Source organism: Stegodyphus dumicola, chromosome 5 (genome assembly GCF_044657685.1).
Source record: "Stegodyphus dumicola isolate Sdum_Otavi_A_Nest chromosome 5, ASM4465768v1".
Classification (NCBI taxonomy): domain Eukaryota; kingdom Metazoa; phylum Arthropoda; class Arachnida; order Araneae; family Eresidae; genus Stegodyphus; species Stegodyphus dumicola.
Genome location: NC_140772.1, coordinates 103905478 through 103920350, shown reverse-complemented (window position 1 = coordinate 103920350; position 14873 = coordinate 103905478). Strand labels below are relative to the sequence as shown.

At 31.0% G+C, this 14873-nt stretch overlaps 1 protein-coding gene across 1 annotated transcript in view; it reads left to right on the top strand.

The window, feature by feature from the left end:
• LOC118196536 (uncharacterized) overlaps positions 1-10981 on the top strand; it is a 248138-nt gene extending 237157 nt beyond the window's left edge. The window contains exon 9 of the mRNA XM_085816934.1: positions 8902-10981. Within this exon, the coding sequence (XP_085673060.1) occupies positions 8902-8925 (24 nt within the window). The 3' untranslated portion in view covers positions 8926-10981. The remainder of the gene's footprint in view (positions 1-8901) is intronic.
• Positions 10982-14873: the final 3892 nt, after the last annotated feature.

The following is a 14873-nucleotide window of genomic DNA, read 5'->3' as shown; positions in this document are numbered from 1 at the left end:
CAAGACAAGACAAGAATGTATTACGATAAGTGTTGATGAAATCATTTCGTTAATGTATGTTTTAGATAATTTTTGCTATTTAAGAATGCTACGTATTTCTATATCATTCAGAATTGTCGTTAGATTCAGAAGCGAATATGAGGAATATATGTGATACAGAGTTAAATGTGGAATTATACGAAGAATTTTATTCACGAAATGAAGCTGATATTTTGCTAGATGAACTATCAAATTATGATTTTAAAAATATTAGTTTTGAAATTAATGGGACTCAGTATGTTCCACGAAGAAAAGTACTCGGTTTTGGTGATGAAGGACTTAGTTACGAATTCTCTGGAACGAGCATTTGTGCAGAACCATGGACTCAAACTCTTCTAAATGTAAAAGATTATGTTGAAACGATAACTGGCAAAAAATATAATTTTGCTTTATTGAACTATTATCCTGACGGAGTGGCGAAAATTTCAACGCATAAAGACAATGAAACTTGTCTCGAACCTGAAAGTGATATACCTATCATCAGTTTAGGTGCAAAACGTCAAATGGTATTTACCAGGCGAAATTTCACATCTCGAAGCGTGGACTTAACTCATGGAACTCTCCTTGTAATGAAACCCCCAACGAATCAATTTTGGATGCACGGAATACCCTCTCAACCTGACGTTAAAGATCCTAGACTTAGTATCACATTCCGAAACATAAAAATTTCGAAAATTAAAAAACGACGCTTGGAAGATAATGAGGATGAACTTCCAGAGGATGACTGGTTTGCCCACTATATGAAGTCTGTTCCTGAAAATATCTTCATGCCGAATAATCGAGAACAGAAAAAAGAAAGTTCGAAGTTGATTGCACAGTGGACTCTTGGTTGGGGATATTTTGTGTCCATAAATCAGTTTGAAAACAGAATGAACATTCATCTACGTGAATGTGTGGAACAAAATAAAATATTATACCCTACTACACGCGGTGTTGTTATAACTCCTGCAACATGGCAAGAATTTTCCTCAAAAATATATGAATTTAATCTTGTCTATACGACTGCCAGCATCATTTGCAATAATGAGTTGGTAGTTTTCAACAAAGAAGGTGAGTGTATTTTTCAACAAGTTTTTAAACAAGATGAAAATTCTTTTAAACTAAAACCTACATACCTAAAAGTAAACTGTGATATTTTAAAAAAATTGAAAGAAATTATTCCTGATGTATCTAATACTTTATATAAAAGTATTTTTGAAATTATTTTACCGTTGCAAATCAAATGTAAAAACAATTGTTCGGATATGGTAAGTGATGATGATGAACTTTTTAAAGAACTCATAAACTCTATCAAAACTGAATTAAATTCAGTGATTAAAAAACTATTTAAATGCGAAGGTTGTATTGTAAATCATCCTTCACAAACAAGACATGATTGCATTATAATAAGTGTTGAGGATAGAATTAAATATATTGGGGAAGATATATTTTTATGTATTAATTTTAAAAATATAAGAGCTTCTTTAAGGCAGAAAAAAATGTTTCATTTATTTTGTAATAGGTTTTTTGAATCGAAATGTTATGAAGATTATAAAAATGCACTAATATAAGTACAGCTATTCTATTTAAATTTCTGTCTTTGGTTGATGTTATGAGTATTTTTTTTTCCTTGTGTTTTTTTTAATAGAAATATATTGAAATTTTAGTTTTAATTTTAAAGCAAACATGTATATCAAATATCAGTAAATGGATATTGTTGTTAATTTGATATTAACTAATGAAAGAAAATTCTAAGTATATTTTATGTATAATACAGAAACTTGTTCTTTGGAAATAAATAAATGTATTTAAATAGAAAAGCTTCTTGGTGAAATGAATGTATTTTTATTTTTTATAACAATTTTTTTAAGTATTGTATGTTTACAGTGCAGTATATGCTTCAAGTGATTCATTCGTGTTGAAAATTTAAGAGTTTATGAAGCGATTATTCGCTGAACTTATGTGATATATTTGTAAGGTTTCTTGAATACGAGTAATCTGAAGAGATATTTGAAATCTCATGAAAGAAACATCAGATGTAGTGTATGTCCTAAGAAATTTAAGTTTGTAGTTTGAAAAGTCGCCTTAGAATTTTGTAGTGAATAATCACAAGTTCTTTTCATGTAAAAAGGATATGAAAACTTATAAAGTTACTTTTAAGAGTAAATCGCGATAAAAAATATTTAGTGAGCATAAGAATTTAAAACAATATGAAACTTTACATCGTATTGAAAGTTCGGACATTTTTTCAAGTAAAACAGAATTTGAAGAATATCTCACGAAACTTTTTTTTAAATGTTGCCGGTGTCAAAAGAAACAGAAATATGCTGATGATGATGTTTTGAAACAGCATGATACTTCTCTTCTTATAAATTGCATCTATTGTTTACAAGTGTTTAAAAGAAAAAGTGATCTCTTACACCACATTCGAATGCGACATGGTTTGATACGAATCTTACAAAAACGAAGAAACGTTGATATCGTTAATACATGCAAGTCTTCTAAAATCGCAAGTCTTAATAGTATGTTCGCAATTGAATCGATTTGCTAGAACATAGAAAATGATCATGTCTTAGATGTACTACTTAAATAAATAAAATTGTAGTTAGTAGGGAAAAAATGAGTTATGATGTAGTTTTACACTGAGTTATGATATCGGTGTTTGAAATGGTAATCAATAGTTACATTTAAAATGTGTCGTAAGTGTGAAAATGCAGAAATAAAAGAGCTTTGGCGAATTTAATAAACGTGGTTCAATGTGGTTGATGGAAAAATTTGTTCCATGTGAATCAAATAGTGTAAGATATGAACCTCTTTCTCTCAATAGTTAATTATTCAATTGTAAGACAATTAAACTTTAAATATATATGCATATAGTATATGTAATGATTAATATTACATTGATTAATGTAAATAACTGATGATATGTGTATTAACATAGTGAATGTTCGCTTTTATGAAGTTCTAAGCATTACTTTAAATACCATTCATAAAACGTTTATCTCATATATACAAACATGACAATATCTATTGAGTTTTCGTTTATTCTTTGGAATGTATGAAAGTTTAAATATTTTTTTTTAATTTAATGTAGATTGGAGTAAAATATCTGTATCTTTCTTCATTTCAATCGGTAATATCTGTACGCTGGTAAAGGTACGTATGTTCGTAAGAATTATACTGTGTCACATTTTTGACAATCTTCTTTCATTCATATTAGCTAATAAGAGAATTATTCAAGTTAGTAAAGTAATGAAAATCAACGTTATTGAAAGAAAACTCTAAAAGCATTTACATTTCCAGAAATATATCAAAGTTCCTTTTCTTAAAAACAGCAGGTGTATCGTAGTTTTTATTTCTATTTCATTAAAAGCTGAACTTGTAAAATAAAAATTTTCTATTAGTATAAGGTAAACAAAAAGAAAATCAAGAGACAATCCGTATCATGAATGAAATTCAAGTCTTACATCGGATTAAAAAGAAATATTCTGAATCTAAATGTTTATGCCTATTTAGCACAAAATGCGTTTATTTGTGTTAGAAATTTAACTAAAACCATTCTTATAACAGTATGTTGCCTTTAAACTGGGTAAAAGTGTTAAGTATATTTTCTGATGGTATTGATATACTTGTCAAAGAAGTTCTAGAAACCTCAAATGTCGAAAGAGCATATGATAAGAATCTCCTTTCCTATCGCTACGTCAGTTACAGGTTAAGGGGTGGCTTGAATGGATAAAGGTAATGTTTGTGCAAAAATATAGTAGTTCTATTTTGAAATGAGAAATAATTCGCTTTTTGTCAATTAAGGAAACTTGTGGTATTATTAAACAGAATGTCAGTGAAAAACATTGCGTTTGCATAGTGAATTATGAAGGTACTGAAAGGTAGCAAAGAAGGTGAATGAAAGAATTAATTTGAACAAATAAGGTAAGGCTATCATTAAAAGAAAAAACTGTTTAAAAGATGTAACTTAGAATTAAAAGTAAGATGTTAAAATTTAAAAAGATGTAACAGAGTAAAACCAAAGAATACTGGTAATTCCCATCTGGAAAACAGTAATTTGAGTACGATATTGAAAAAGTTGGTTTTAAGAATTTCTTTATGCATGTGATGCAAAACAATTGCTAGTTTATCATGAGTGCTGACATAGGTGCAATTAGTGCAGGAAAAATAGTAAAATTAGTATAGTTAGTGTCTCTAAAACATGAAAAAATTATAGTGTGAGCAGTGTAAATTCATTTGAAGTACTGAAATATGACATAGACTAAATATCAGAAAATGTAAGAAATATTTTGGTATGTGTGGATGAAACACTGAACGTGGTTGTAAAATTAGAAATGAAAATTATCAACACACTTAAAGGTAATCGGGATTTAAAACTAAATATGATGTTAGAAACTTTGAAGACCATAAAACTATATGAGAAAGAAATACATTTAGATATAAATGGTATTAAACTGTAAAGTTGTGAATGGAAATTTCTGAGTAAAACCTGTAGATGATCTATTATGATCGAGGAATAAAACAAGTATTATAAAAATTGTAAGGAAATATTTGAATATGGAGTAAATGAAAACAATCCATATCGTTAAAATGAATAAAAAGGGATAAAATGTTGGAATTACGAGTGATGAGACAGAAATAAAAACGTTATAATAAATAAGTTAAACTAGAATTAAGAAATATAAACACAGAAGGGAAATCATGAACGTAAGAAAAGCAATTAAAAGTTATAGACATAAGTTTTTTAAAAAAATATTCGGTAATGTAAGGAAGATATTGTTAAACACATGAAAGAAATTAGAAATTCTGTAGAAAATTTAGTAAAAGAACTAAGATCACGAAAAATAAACGTTTCTTTTTAAATACAATTTCATACCACTAAGTTAAAGTGTGTATAGAATACTAGAATGCTTTAAAAAAAGTAAATGAAGTTAAAATTCAGAATATATTGAACATTATAACGTTAAAAAAAGTGTGAAATTGCATCTAAAATTAAGTAATGTAACAAATAAACAGCATGTGTGGGAACGTTTGTGAAATATAACATATAAGTTAAAAATCAGGGTATGCTGAAATTTATGAAAGGTGGGAAAAAAATAGTATGTGGAAATTAAATAAAATATTACAAATTAGAAACGTTAAGTATTAAAAAAATATGACAGTAAATGAATATGTTATTATGAACAGAAAACCTGAGAAATAAGTTAAAGTTTCATGAAAAACTAGAAAGGATAAATGTATCAGAATAAAATTGAGTAATAAAAAAGAATTATCTTGTAGTTTCATTTTCATGACATGATGAACTATCATTAAAGGAAAGTCTTTTTTTTATATTTGTTTCTTTTACATTGTTTTCAGAGTCGCGCATTGAATAATTTTAACACCAGACGTAAAAATATATTTCTAAAACATATCATTCACTTTTTCATTAATAGAGGGCAGCATCGCCATTTCATCAAAATTAAGATGCAGAAAATATTTCCCGTTGCCAATTAAAAAAAAACTAACTTTAAATGAAAAGCAGGAGGTCTACAACTCAACCAGCAGTCTACCAACAACTCAACTCCACTCGAAACCACGCCCCTTTGGTGTGATGACGTTGCCTTTGGCCCCGCCCTCTGTGTGACGTTATTGACCACGCCCTCAGCTCCTTCTGCCGCGGAACGCCCATTTTCATGCTACTAATGTCTCATGAGTGATCATCATTTTAAAAGTAATTTGTCATTCCCTCATTTTGTCAATAATTAATATTTTAGAGGATTTTCAGAGAAACTATTTGGATCATTTTATTTTTTGGTAAATATAGCATAGGTGCATTATGAGGAAACTTTTCATAATTTTTTGAGCAATTTTATTCTTAAAAAATTTCGTTCTCAAAAGTACCAGTTTTGAGACAACGACTTCTTAATTTTTTATGGCAAATAACAGTAACAGCTGGAAAATATGCATTAAAGTGTTAAATGATTCAGTATTTAAAACCATTTTTCATTAAAAATTTACTACATAAATTAAATAAAAAATATTACTGAAATGCTCATTTTTAATGCAAGTCACCCTCTGTAAGATTAAACTTTTCTGATAAAATGCTTACTGTAAATCATATGAGTTTTTCTGCAGTGTATGGTAAACCAATAGATTTAATGGACACACAGGGTCATATATAAAATATGCCATGCAGGATAAAAATATTCTGACGTTTAAATATAAAATAATCTCATTTCTAATCCGTTTACAAGTAACAAAAGTGTAAAATAATCAAGTACTAACATTTGCTCTTCTAATAAGAAATCTGTAGACATTCATTCCATCTGATTTTGACAAAAACTTCCTGCTCATGCAACCTTTAATAGCGGCAGTATTGGTACGTCATTTTGGACAAAGCTGATTCAGAGCTGTGGCCGGCAAAGGAGTAAAAAAAATTCAGATTGAATATATAATGACTGAAAAGAAAAGGAGCATGCGCAGTTTTACTGATTGTGTTTCCACAGAGCAACCATTACGAGCGCTGCGATCGCTTCGAAGAGCAAGTTTCCTCATTGAAGTGATGACGCTTTACTACACATACAGCTCTGCTTTCTGCTTCTCGAAATTACAGAAGATCGCCAAGTTTGGCGACAAAATAAGCCGCCAAAATCGTTGCCAGTTTCGCGATATCTTGCCAAATTACGGAGACACCTATTTACTCAATGTTAAATGCACTTTCCCCCGTATGATGTGTCTGGAAATTTTCAGAACTCATTTTATATATAAAATCAAGATCTGAAGAAAACATCGTACTCGCTTTTTAGCTTTGTGAATAAATTGCTTGTGGTGCTATATACACTGCTGGCCATTAAAATTGCAACACCATGGAGGGAAGCAAATACAAAAAAACATATTTATTGCACTTAAACAGTATGGCATGAAGACAAAATGATTAAATTTGTAAGCATTTTGGAGGTTTACAGGGGTGCAAAATTAGTAGAAACAGCTGCCCCACCTGGCAGCTAAAATGGCCCTTACCCCACTAGGCAGGGAGTCAGACTGGGCTTGGATGACAGAAATGGGCAACTCATTCCATGCTGCATCAAGTCTATGTCACACTTCACCAACCATATTAGCTGGGGAGGGATGGCGGGCCAGTCTCTCAGCAACCCATGACCAGATGTTGGGTGACAGATCTGGAAACCGTGCAGGACAGGGCAGCAATCGAATACCCTGTGTATCGAGGAAGGTCAGAACACGGCGTGCAACATGTGGTTTAGTATTATCTTGGCGTTTGGGGGCCTCGAAGATAGGGCACAACCACTGGACGTGAGATGTCAGAAATGTAATCTGCGTTCAAGTTATCGTCGATCCAAACTAGGGGTGTGCGTGTCGTGTACCAAATGGCTACCCAAACCATCATAACAGGTGCAGGGCCCCTATGCCGATATCCAATGAAAGCAGGCGACGTGCGATCTTCTCGGACACTCCAGACACTCCAGTTCTTATTCGAGGCATAACACAATATTCTGAGCACACTCCAACCTTACAAAGCACTTTCGAATGAGAAATTCACTACACAACTTTTCTTTTATGCAGTGCTTCAGATTTCGTTTCTGCCTCCTGCGTCGTCTTGAGCTGAAATACTAATCATTTGCATAGGCCATTTTTTTTTTTTTTTTTTTTTTTTTTTTTTTTTCCATGTGATTTTGACGGTCGTCGGATCATTCCTTCCTGGTATTGTAGTTTTAGTGGCCAGCAGTGTATTTCTTAGAACATTTCATAAATCTTCTGGATTACTTTCTAGAAATCAGCTTTTTAAACTCTCTTTGGTCTCATTGTTACGCTTGAATTTCTGAAACGCTCATAAAATAAGGTGAGATTTTCTTTCAGAAAACAGGAAAGTATTTTACAGGTGAACAGTGATACTTGTTTACAATAAAATGCTTGCCAGAAGTGGCCAATATGCAAAGAATTCAAAAATTTGAATGTAATTATTTGCCTTATTTTATGCAGCCAATAACGGTTGTTACGTATTTGGTGATCAAACAGAGAGAAAAAAAACCTTTGCTTCTCTCTGCTTGATCACTAAATACACAACAATCGTTATTGGCTGCATAAAATAAAGCAAATAATTACATTCAAATTTCTTTTGGTAAACGAAAGATACTTTAATGCAAGCAAGATGAGATGTGCTAGAGAGCACTGAGTTAGTGAGCACTGAGTTATTATTGCAGCTTCAATAAGATTCTAATTAAATTCTAAAACTTTGTTGGTGCCTTACCTACAATACGGTAGGTTAAATGAAAAATGCTTCTGAAAAAATGGTAAGAAAGGTACTTGCGTATTATAGCAACCACCTTAGTAGAATTCGCCAAATTTCCAGAAGTCGCCCAACTGTGACAACCATTCGCATAACAGTTCTTTATGCAACCATATCAGTTGTAAGTTGCAATCCGAAAAATTCACCGAATTATCTTTATTTCTGCAAAAAGTCGCCAAACTGCACCAAAGTGATTGCGCTGATATAAAAGAGGGAACACGTTGCCGTTATATATTTATTAATATAAAAGTTAATCCGCAATACTGGCATCTTAAAAACAATAAAGCCATATTACAGATTCAGACATCAAAAGTTAAGATTTTCTGTACATTTTTGTATATTTTACTTATTTTTAATGCATTAATTTTTTCTCAACTTTTTCGGCTTTTTGCTGCTTGTCTGCGAATTTTTCAAGCTGTCATAAATTTCTGAAAATTTTATTACTAAGAAAAACCCAAATAGTTTAAACAGACATCAAAAGTCAGCTTTAACATTGGAAGGACAATGAGCTAAAATCTTGATTGATGATTTTAAATATGTTTGAAAATTCTCTGTTGAAAATCACTGGTTCTTAATAGACATTTCTTTTTCAGATTTCTCTCGCACCATCGAGTTAGCTGTTCAAGTTACAGAAATTCCAGTTCTTAACTCAGGGATGTGTTTCTCACTTCCACAACATAATCCATCGTTGGAGTATGCTCGGAAAATACATATAAACTCTTTGGACGATCTGCGTTTACGCTCTGGATCCAAGTGGCTGTGAAGAGTGAATTTTTGAAGGATAGACATAATGCAGAATCTTGCATATACTCAGATGCTGTTGTGAATCGCTTAAAAGACAAGAAATTCCTTTAATGGACAAACAGCTCATTGGAAATACATGCCTGTGAAGCACATCGCTCTGTATTTGAAAATATGGTGGGAATACATGGAATTTTAACTTTTCGGAGGGAAAACTTGCAAGAATATTTCCTTGATACGGGAAAAGTATATCCAGAAAGGATGTCTTTCAAAATCAAAACTCCAATCAATAGCTGAATTAGAATTTTAAATATCCGTTCAAATATATTTGGAACAGGAAATATGTTTCAGTGTTATCAATTTTTCAAATTTTGAAGTTTCATTTTTTAGATTTCTATCAAGTTTGTATAAAAAGATAAATTGTACATATTATTTTTTATACAAAAATTCTAAAACTTATTTCTTTGCAATTCTAGATATTTTTAACTTCTTTAAAGATTTACTTCGTCAATGATTTAGATTTTCCATTTTTGAAAATTTGATATCGAGCGTGAATGTTACTGAAAAATTATCCAAGTTGTATTTGTGCCTTAGTATCTTGATTTCAGTCATCGAACTTCAAAATAATTTGGAAGTTGTGAGACATTTTTAATCTTTGGTATAAAAACCTTAAGAAACCTTTTTTTTTTACAAGATATTGTATATATTCTGTGTTTTTATTTAATTTTTTAGGTAAAGTTATTAGGCTATTTTGGCCGACGCTTATGAAAGTAAAAAAAGAGAGATTCGCACGCAATTCATCCATTGCAGCAAGATGTCTGTGACTTTTCAACAACAGATTACTATAGTGTTATAAATAGGTGAAAATTCTCTTTAATAACCGTAACTTATTTGAGTAATACTAAGAGAACTTACTTTTCTAGTGCACTGTTTCTAAGACAATGGCTTAACCAATTCTTCCAAATTCTAGAACAAAAATGAACTTTTATTTGGAAGAACCAATACTTCAGGTTCTATTGGACTGAAGAATAAGAAGTATTTTTGCAGTAGTGGTAAGATCTGTGCTTTCTATTCCGAGTCAACACGATTTCTTGATTTGATCCTAAGTTAATGAATCCGGGTGAAATCATTCCTAATTGTCTCCTATTATTCATTGCCAAACGCTTTTTTTATTTGTTAGATTCAATTAGATTTAATCAGCTAGATTTCAATCTTAAGATAAATAAAGGCTTAACTGAGAAATGTAATATCAAACTTATGAATTAATAAACAAAATAATGAATTTAGAAGGCGAGTTATCAATAGCAAAATATTCTAATCATTTTGCTCAGTATGTCCTTTTCTTATCAGCCATTCGCCTGTACAACAAAATACGTCTTTCTGTAAAAAAACAAATTTCTTTACCAATACTGACGCTGTAATTTCATATGTAATTAATTCATTTGTTTTGAACTGTTAATGCATTTCAAAAGTATTATATGACAGCATTATATTATGTAATTTGAGGTATATATACATGTAAACATTCCTGCCTCTTTTTTTGTTTCTTCGTTTGTTCATTCATTCATCATACATTCTTAGGGCCCTTAATTTTCCCGAAAGTTTTGAAGATAATGAAAGGGTAAAAGTTTCAAATGTATTGGCAGTCCATTCTAATATGCTCAAATCAATTTGATGTTTGCTCAATAGGTTTATGATGCACATTTATTGAAAAAATTGTAGAAATGTGGGTCTATTATCCGTCAGCATCTTCCTCTTTTTCAAAGTGGATAAGTAAAAATTAATATTTGGATGATTTGGTTTTTTTCTGCAATAATGCTTTGTGTTGTTACTTCATAACATTCTTGAAATCATTTGAAAATAAATTTAGTTGTATAATTTTCATTATTTTTGTATAATAAACTCTACAAAATAAAAAAAAAATGCAGTTTCTTTTTTTTTTCGTATGGTAAATGATTCTTATATATTTTAACATCTATCAAATATCTAAGGTACAGATACGCAATAAGTATTCAAAGTCATCTTAAACTTATCTAGTGCATACCATTGAATGTATAATTCCTATTACGGATATCTAAGCCTAATATGGATATTTAATAGGTATCTACGTATATAATTACTAGATATAAAACGTTAATCACTAACGTCATATTAAAACAAATTGTGACTGTCATATAGCTATCTAGAATCAAAGAACCGCGATCTTCATTGAATGTATAACAAAAATATGAAGCCTTTCGTTCTTCTTTATGCATTTTTTTCCCATTTTAAATGCCTGTTACACAGCCATCTTGGCAGTTATCCCCCTGATAGCATGCGTATAAACTGAGCTTCCATAAAATATTTTGAAAAAAAAAAAAAAAAAAAAAATAACTAACTACATATTTTTAATTTTGATCCAAATTAATAGTTACATATAAGATATCATTACTGTGGGAAATGTTATGTCATGATATTCCCTAATCCCCTACTGTGTGACGTATGCATTGCATCAGCATGTGTTTCCCGCCTTCGGGAGAAGACGAGGATTAGCTTGCGAGCGGAGCAGACGTCGCTCGATCGCTCGTATACCATTTTCATTAATTGTAATCCTTATGTAATCTATATTTGTAAATAGTAATAAATGTGTGTTATCAACTAGGTCGTTGCCTTTCCCCACATTTTGGGGGCTCGACAGTGCCTTTTGTGCATGCGTTAATCGAACCCTAGACACCAGAAATCACTAAAGACGATCAGAAAGCTAACAAAAGCAAGACGTGCCTTTATGACGATTTAATATTCTTCTTCAAGCCAGACGACGTATGTGAATGAAGACGTGCCTTTATGACGATTTAATATTCTTCAAGCTGGACGACATATGTGAATGATGTTACATGATACTTGTCCATTCTTCTGATTTTGGACGTTAAATCGAAATTCGATTTTGGATTACATTGGATTGGCCAAGATATATATTGGATTATAAGGACTGCCCCGACGTTAGGTAGGCCCATTTTCCCCTGATTCGTTCATAACGATTTTAAGCTGTGTTTATACTGTTTAATTCTCATTCATACATACCCTATTTCATATTCATATTGTCCTATTTTACTGTTTAAAGAACTATGGCCCTAAAATTAGGTGATATCCCATTGATAGCGAATTCTCTTAAATATGGCACAACACGAGTTATTAAATTATTTAATACCGTGCTCGGATATTCCGATTTTGATCATTCTTCGCGAAAGCGAATGCGAAATTTTGCCGCGTTCCCGGACAGTTTCGATTTGGCAAAACATAAAGAACTTCTATTAAAAGATTTCTCTTTATCAGATTTTATATGTGACGAATTTATTACATTTGGAAGCTTCCACTAATAAAGATGTTTTATGTGAAAAAAGTTTTCATGCGCTCACTAATCTGACGGATTTTCACAATTCCCTAGATGTTAGTTTTTTATCCGATGACGGTCATTCAATTTCAAACACCGACAGTGGACCGACGCCTGTAGGTCTAAGTTCTTCTGTTCCCCCTTCCCCTCCCTCCACGCATGGAGGTAGGAAGTAAGATGGAGTCGCCCTAAACAGGTTTCTCCCGTACCCTGCTCTGAAGCACCGGCGATCCCTACGTGGTGACCAAAACATTGGGTCATTTACCATTGAGTTCTATGGGATTTGACGCGTTCGGATGTAAATATTTTGTAATTACGTCGTAAATATACATATAAATGTATATATTTTCTTTTTCTACAACACTTCAGAGTCCTAAGTATGTGAAAACAACATATTTTTAAAAAACATTTCATTCTGAACGGAATTAAATGCTATACTTTTCAGAGGACAGTTTTCTCAGAATGGTTTAATTTGAATGAAATATTTTCACAAGTTTTCGTTAATTACATTAGAAAAAAAAATTAAGGTAATTCGATTTTATTCGGTTAAGGTACAAAAATTAAGATCAAAGTTTATTGTATTATTAATATTAAAATTATGCATTATTTCTTTTCTATTTATAGAGCTTCTTCCTAAAATACTTTCTTAAATATGAAATGATTTTTTGGCTTCTGAAGCATCTTTTAAATCGAAAAATGCAAGTCAATTTATAATTAATGCTCTATTCGGTTCATTTTAAATTAGAGAATTATTAGGAATTAGCGAAATACTTTAAATAAGTATTTCACTAATTCCTAATAATTAAATAGGTATTAAATAGTACTTGACTTTTTCTGAACATTTCTGAAAGGGAATAAAATAAGTTTTTTTTTTTTTTCAAGTATTATTTAAAACTTGTAACTGAGTTATTATAAAATGTAAGGGGAATAATTCTTTTAATTATACTTATCAGATTTTTTTTTTTTTTAACCCTTCATTTCAACAATACATATTCCGAAACTCTTTATTATGTTCTTAAGTGCGCATATCATAGCATTTGCTTTACAATACCTTTTAACAGATTGCTTTCCAATACGAACAATCTTGCTTAAATAGTTTTATAACGTATTTGTCAACAGGATTTCAATTTATGTTTACAACTCAATATTAAGGTTATTATATATTTAGATAACATTTATAATCATTATAAATTAGATACATTTAATCATTAGATTTCTTCACAGTATTTTCACAGTTGTTTATAAGTGAATAAATTCTTCATTTCAAATGCATTTATAAATAATTTAATGAATATTTAAGTATTTTGTTAAAGGCAGATACATGCTTTTTGCAAGCACATGCATAAATACCCATACATATTTCCTATTTTTCATTTCCGGCATGTGCAAATCTTTAATTTCTGTGCATTCACTATATTTTTCGTGTAAAGTAATTTACACTAATTTAGCATACACACGAAAGTTTTACATAAAATATGTATATGAATATAATTTGAATGAAAATTATAAGTATTATTTTTAATACCCATTCAAAGGTCAGTTTTTCTTCAAAATTCTTCCACGATGGCATCTCTCTCTTTAGGCAGATAGCCCTTGCATGCATTACTCTATTTAATCTGACCTATGTGCCTAATTACAAATATTTTAACGTACATAATTTTATATTTATAAAACGTTTAAGCTCAAAGTGATTATTTTTCAGATATATAAAATTAAAACGATGGGTTTAAAATGAGCAGCAGTAAAGCCTCTCCTCTAAAAAATTTTGAAAGGTACATGTTACAATAATATATAGATGTGAAAAAAAAATTGTTTTATTTAAAACATTTTGACGTTTGGAAAATAAAATAAAAGTAGTGAATACTCTATCAAGGGTATCGAAAGACGTATACAATTTTAAATGTACCGTAAGGTATTTTTCATTCTTTAAGCATAACATTTTTCTTAAAATCTATATTTTTGTAGTGCAACAGCTTATAATTTTATAAAACAAATTCATAATCAAAATCGCTGTTGTTAGTTATCGAAAAATAACCAAGATGTGATTTTTGCGTAAATGTCACTAAACTATACAAATTGCTATTATCCATCCCACTATGAATGTTTCTTTCATGCGAAAGTGTCCCTTTTTCGATTTCTATGGAACTGTCGTGTGTCGAAATACTATCAGAATCTTGTCAAGCGAGCTTCTGAATGTAAACAAAGAACACCCCATCTGGTGACCCAAGCCTCAAAGCAGTGCTTCACTTTTAGCGCGGGTTGGCCCCTCCTCCCTTTCCTACCTCCATGCGCCAAGCCCAAATCGCGTTGTTTCTTCTGACGCGGAAGTAATAAATTTGAATTCGAGTCGCTCCGGTGTTTAAATGGGTGTACTCCAACTGCGCTGATGAAAATCCCCCCCTCGTCCTGAGATAGTCCAACTGCGCCGATCAAAATTTCTTTCCCCCGTTGGCC